Raw genomic sequence first — 6379 nt, 5'->3', positions numbered from 1 at the left:
ATATGAGGTCAACGTGTGGGAGGACCCTTGGATCCCTATAACACCAGCTAGACCGGCTCGCCCTGCAGCCCCAGTTTTGCACCCGAATATGAGAGTCATCGACCTTATTAATCAAGGAATCGAAGGAATGGGATACACCTTTTATAAGAAGCTTGGCGCAATACTAAAAATGGTCAATACACCGTTAAATCTGGATATTGGATAGCTCAGAACTTATTGAAGGCTGAAGAAGAGAATGAAGTAATGGAGCCCAGCATAACAAAGCTTCAAGTCTTTGCTTGGAAGATAAAAGCGTCTCAGAAAATATGTCATCTTATATGACAATTGATAACATGTCATGTGGTAGTAACGAGAAATTTGATACAGTGCAATATGAGATTTGATAACTATTGCCCGCGATGTGGAGTCTGTTATTCATACAATTTTCGAATGCCCACCAGTCCTACAAGCTTGGGCCCTATCAGCAACGCCAACAAGTCCATATATCTTTCTCGTGCCGAGTGTCTATGCTAATATGGATTATCTATTCTGGAGAAAGAACAACATTGTCGAGCCAGGATTAGACAGGGACCCTTATCCCTGGAGAATCTGGTATATTTGGAAGGCCCGAAATGATAAGCTCTTTAGGGGAATAGACCGTGACCCACTGGAGCTAGTTTGATATGCAGAAAGTGAGTGTCAAGCATGGTTCAACGCTAATGAGATGGTGTCACCTATTCCACAAGTTCAAAATATTGAGGAACCCCAAGTCTTAAGCTTGAGTAATATATGCATGATAGATGGGTCTTGGACATCTTCATCACCATACAGTGGGTGTGGATGGGTTTGGATGGATAGTTTGGAGAAGGTTCAACTTATGGGCACCCGGAATTACCCGAGACGAGAGTCTGCATTGCATTCAAAAGTGGAAGCGCTACGATGGGCGACGGAGAATATGCTTCAGCATTCAACATGTCAGAGTTTTGGAACGGACTGCAAAGATTTGATTGATATGATTAAAAAGTCTCATGTCTGGCCAAGCTTTGCAACAGAATTGAAAAGGATAGAGACTCTGAAGATATGCTTTCCGGACTTCAATATCACTCATATCCCACGAGCGCAAAACCATATTTTGGACTTTTAAGTTAAGAATGCGAGGTCTTTCCATAGAGATTTATGTTTCATTGGTTGTTCTATTCCGGTATGGCTACCCAGACCAGCTCGAGCTTGAATAATAGAATAGCCTTTCGTTGTCAAAAAAAAAAAAAAAAAACCGAGCTTAGTCTATGTTGCTGATTGCATTTTTCCTCTTTGCGTCTTCTCCAACCACCTCTTCTAATCGCTTAGTCCAATCAAATCATTCAACCGTTTGCTTGATTAGTAATCTTTTGCGGTTGATTAGTAACTGTTATAGATGAATATTTTAAGTTAATATGACTGGAAAAAAAAATAGTATGTAAAGTCAATGAAAGATAGGTTTTCTTCCTTCGAGCCAATGAAAATAGAACTATTTTATAATTTACATTGAAAATAAATAAAATTATAAGATTATTTTGGACAGACAGAATCTTTTTGAGATTAAAACCACTGAACGGTCAAGGTTTTAATGGTTAGCTTAATACAGACATAAAAAGTAGAATCATCTGAACAGCTTCTGTCTCTTCTTTACCTTTGTGTTCCTCTCTCTTCTCTCCCTCTCTCCCGATCTATCATCTGAACAGCTTCTGTCGCAAGAAAGATGTCACGCAGCTGCTCGCAGTGTGGAAACAACGGCCACAACTCTCGCACATGTCCGACGGAAGCACCCCCCGCCGCCGCCGGAGGAGCGAAAGGAATCATGCTTTTCGGCGTCCGAGTCACGGAGGCTTCACCGTCCTCTTTCAGAAAAAGCGTCAGTATGAACAACCTATCTCAGTACGATCACAAGGCTCATGACTCAGACCCCGTCGATGACGGTGGTTACGCCTCAGACGACGTCGTTCACGCCTCAGTCAGAAACCGCGAGCGCAAGCGAGGTTCCGTTTAACTTAACCGTCTCTTCCGTTTATGAACAAAGATCTCATTTATGTTTCTTGATTCTTGATTTTAGGGACTCCATGGACGGAGGAGGAACATAGACTGTTCCTCACAGGGCTACATACAGTAGGGAAAGGAGATTGGAGAGGAATCTCGAGAAACTTCGTTAAGACACGAACACCGACACAAGTCGCGAGCCATGCTCAAAAGTACTTCCTCCGCCGTACAAACCAGAATCGCCGCCGTCGCAGATCCAGTCTCTTCGACATCACTCCCGACATACCTCTAGGATCTGTTGACGCGTCTTCGTCAAAGCTAGTCTGTCCGATCCCTCCGTCTCGTAAAATGGCTGACTTGAATCTCGACAAGGCGGCGCCGGAGATGTTTCCGTTGTCGATGAATCTTCCTTCATCTTCAAACGAACAGAAGGCACGTGGCTCACGTGCCTCGGTCTTTGAGACGATGTCGAATAGTGGGGATAGTATAATGGGAGTAGCTTGATGGAGAAGAAATTGTTTTTAACAAAGAAAAGAATCGTTTGATTATATTATGGGAAAATTGGAAAAAAAGACACTTTCAAGTTAGATCTGTCTCTCTAAAACTTTAGCTACATCTTTTGTCATATTAGGATTTTAATTTCCATAAATAACATTATACCCTCAAATTAATCTAAATTATATTATATTTATTATATTTAGATATTTCAATTTGATTTCTTAATATAATTTTATAAAATAAAAAGGCTAGAATAGATAAAAGGTATCCGTAGACCTAAATACCTTCTTGTCTTCTCCGCCTATCTCCTTCCTCTCTTCAATGGTGATTCACCGTTCTTCATCGGCTAGAACTTATAGTCTCATATCTATGTTTCTTCTTTTTTATTTATTCTTCTCGTTTTACCCTAATTTGTTTTTTCACTTTATTCCTCTTCTCCTCCTTACCTTCAACATGTATCAATGGCGATTTAGGGTAAGTGAAGAATCCTTGTTTCTTCATCGTAAATCATTAATATTTTCGTTTCTAATCTCATTTTTGTCTTACTCCTCTTTGTTTTTAGACACAATCAACAAAAAAAAAGTAATTGACGTGAAGCTTCGAAAAGAGGAAGCAAGAGGGTAAGATCCAGATTTTGCCTAAACATGGCTCTTTTATGTCTTAATGAACACTGATGCATCGAATTTTCCTCTTTATTAACCAGAAAGAAAGGCAGTAAACAGAATGAGTCAAAACAAATATCTAGAAAATCCAAAGTTGTGTCTGGTTCAGATGCCAGTGCCGAGTTACTAGCATCAATACAAGTATGTATAATCATTCTAGCATAATAGATATACTGTATGTTTGTATTCATGGAATCTTAACTTTTCGGTTTATGATCTTGTTTGTAAAAGAAACGTCAAGGGGAGAATAACCAGACAAACATGAGTGAAAAGTTCAATCCTAATGAAGATGCAGCACTGAAGAGTGTTATGATGAGGGGTTTGAATCGGTCTCCTCCTCTAAGTAAAGAACTGATGATGCAACGGTCTTTTGTTCAACGTGAATCCCCCCAGTTGACAAAGTTCTCAGACTCGGTAGGTGCTAGAGATGCATCACATTTTTCTATAGCGAATTAACGGTGGTTTAATAACAAAAAGATGGTGATGGGCCACCACGTTTTTCTGGTTAAACCCAAAGATTTTACAAAAGAGATAATCCACCGGTGAGAACATCTTAACCATAACTGTCTTTGTTTTGCAGTGAAACTTTTGTGGGCTGATTAATTTCTTTTTTTCTTTGCCATGTGTTAGGGTGACAGTGAAAAAACAGAGAGAATAAACATCTCATGGTCATTAACTACTGCCGGAGGAAATTTAGATGTAATGCTAAAAGAACATGAAAGACACATTCTATTAGTTGTTTGAGTGGATAAAAAGACTAATAGGGACAGGCTCAAGCGTCTCTTGCTGCAAATGGCATCAGACAAGAATCTTTTAGGACTAATCAAAAGGAAAAAAAGGTTTGAGGTTTCACAACTTAGAGTCAGTTGATCTTTTGGTGAGGTCTTGTGTAAAGTTGAAAGCTAAAATTGTGAAAAGAAGAAATCAACAGAGGTAAAGAAGAAAAAAGAACTTCAACCACCATTAAACCCGAGAAACTTTAATGTTAACCTTTTTGTATTCTCATCTGATTTGCAATTGTTGCTTAGAGATTTAATTTTGAAAAGATATTGAAATTCAAGAACATGATTACTGATCTCAAACCCTGAAAATGAGCCAATAAAAATCTCTATTATGATTACGATATGTTGAAGTTCCTAAGCGATTTGTTTGTACTCTTATGGGCTGTCCTACCAAAATAGAGAAGATATCACTAGAGACTCTATACACCAGATTTAACATAGATTAGAACCATGTCGTATTGATAGAGAGAAGAGATGATTATGTCGACGAAGAAGAGAAAAACACAAAGAACGAAAAGAAAAATATGTGGGAAGAGGAGAAAAACGTGGGAGCAAATATTCTATGAGAGATTTAGGGTAGATTTAGTTTAGATTTAGAAAATATCTTTAACCGAATATGGAAGTTTCCATATTTTCCGGATTTGCCTAGAATATATATCATAGCTTACGCAGAACACAGTAGAGTAGATGAGAAACATATTCTTCCTTAAGCGCCACATAAGATAAAAGGCAGAACACGTTATGGCACAAAATATAGATAATGTATATCATTTCGTTGTGGCTATATGTCGTTATCAAGCTGTAGGTATACTGAAGACATCTTTCTTGATTATAACGTTTCGAAATATAGCTGTGTTAGAATATATAAGAAAAGCTAGTTTACGTTGTATACCTAGGGTATATCTATGTATAAAACTTAGTATCCGATTTCTAGACTAAGTAGATGATCAGAATGAGTACTCTAACTGTACATAGAAGATAAAATAACATATGATTCCACTTTTTAAAAAAAAATCTTTTAAACATATATATTGTCATACTTATGTTTCCAATAGTTTTCATATTTTTTAACATTTTTAAAATTTAGTTTACTATTTTTCCCATAAAAAAGGATAAAATATGTCCAGAATTGCTCAAAATATCAGAAGTCCTAATGTGACAAATAAAAGTTCAAAGTGTCTAATTTTTCCAATTTTCCCTTATATTATTAAGATTAAGATCTGATTATGATATAATGTGAGATTGGAGATGATTACTTTAGGCTAATTAGATACAAACTTTATCAGACTCAGGTAAGTTTTAATTATTGTGTACATGTTTTTTATTGCCATTTTGGGGAAGGAAGAAGGAAACGACTTGTCGTTTTTGTTGTTGTACTATATATGTTTGATGTGGTAAAACAGCAGGTAGTCTTTATGTGTTGTTTTGGTCATGAAGACTCTTTCATCGAAGTGTACTTTGGGACAGACTACTACTTCAAAGAAGCTATTTGAGAGCATGGTTCGGACTTCTAATTCTTTTTTAAAAAATAATATAGATATGTTTTCTGATCTCTGAATTAGAAAACATAAATTTTAAATTATTTTAAATGTCAATAGTTTCTTAAATTTACGGTCGACCCTGCGTAGAAAATATTTGTTTTAGCTTCAAATTTTATATGGCTTGTGTAAAATCATTTGACCCCTAATCATCTAAAACAATATCTACACATATATATATATATATATATATATATATAAATGACTCTTAAACCATAATTCTTTTTAGTACTATAAATTCATTTGGCCCTGCGTGTTAGTTTTTGATGCTTATAATAGATATATATAATTTAATTATTGTTTCTTGAAAAGCTTAAATCGTTTAAGAATTTAATTATTATTATTATTTCAAAAAAGCTTAAATAGTTTGTTTTATTTGTCTAATAAGAAGGTTAAATGCATCCAATATGCTTTTGTATCTTTGTTGGTAGACTTTTCCAGGTTTTTTCCGTCTTTTCGGCATGTGTGAGTTGATTTAACGTCACATTCATGAACTGAACACAGTTATTTTACTATTAGTACAATACGTGATTCATTTTATTATTTTGTTGACGTCATTTTATTTTTTGATTTATTAATTTACATGGCCTATGTTAAAGTCCTTGTTCAAAAACGGTTGTTCGGAGGTTAACTAGGCGAATATGCTCAAATCGGTATAACTAGGCGTTGATCCGCGTTGATCCGCGTAAGACCGCCTAATTTCCGCGTTGACTGTCTAATTTCCGCCTAAACCGCCTAAACCGCCTAAGTTTTCTTTTTTTTCCGTCCGTGTAAAGTTAAAACACGGTTGATTATTTTTTACTCAATACTGACAAATTTTGTGTAATTATTTATTACTAAATAATTACAATTAGCTATCGAACCCAAAACAAACACATAATTACTCTATTTAGGGTTTTTTTCGTAT

General features: G+C 36.0%; 1 protein-coding gene across 1 annotated transcript; it reads left to right on the top strand.

Annotated features, from left to right (window-relative positions):
- The first annotated feature begins 1539 nt into the window (after window positions 1-1539).
- Window positions 1540-4025, top strand: LOC106359444 (transcription factor KUA1-like). The gene is made up of 6 exons (XM_048748203.1): window positions 1540-1994; window positions 2069-2964; window positions 3053-3110; window positions 3194-3293; window positions 3384-3694; window positions 3783-4025. The coding sequence occupies exons 1-2, from the start codon at window positions 1718-1720 to the stop codon at window positions 2494-2496; spliced, it is 705 nt and encodes a 234-aa protein (XP_048604160.1). The 5' UTR covers window positions 1540-1717; the 3' UTR covers window positions 2497-2964; window positions 3053-3110; window positions 3194-3293; window positions 3384-3694; window positions 3783-4025.
- The last annotated feature ends 2354 nt before the right edge of the window (window positions 4026-6379 follow it).

This window comes from Brassica napus, chromosome C2 (genome assembly GCF_020379485.1).
Source record: "Brassica napus cultivar Da-Ae chromosome C2, Da-Ae, whole genome shotgun sequence".
NCBI classification, from domain to species: domain Eukaryota; kingdom Viridiplantae; phylum Streptophyta; class Magnoliopsida; order Brassicales; family Brassicaceae; genus Brassica; species Brassica napus.
This window is presented reverse-complemented; position numbering and strand designations above follow the sequence as displayed.

Coding starts and splice junctions, on each gene's coding strand:
- LOC106359444 (XM_048748203.1), top strand. CDS start 1,718: ATGTCACGCAGCTGCTCGCAGTGTGGAAACAACGGCCACAACTCTCGC. Junction 1,995..2,068: donor AAACCGCGAGCGCAAGCGAG/GTTCCGTTTAAC, acceptor TCTTGATTTTAG/GGACTCCATGGACGGAGGAG.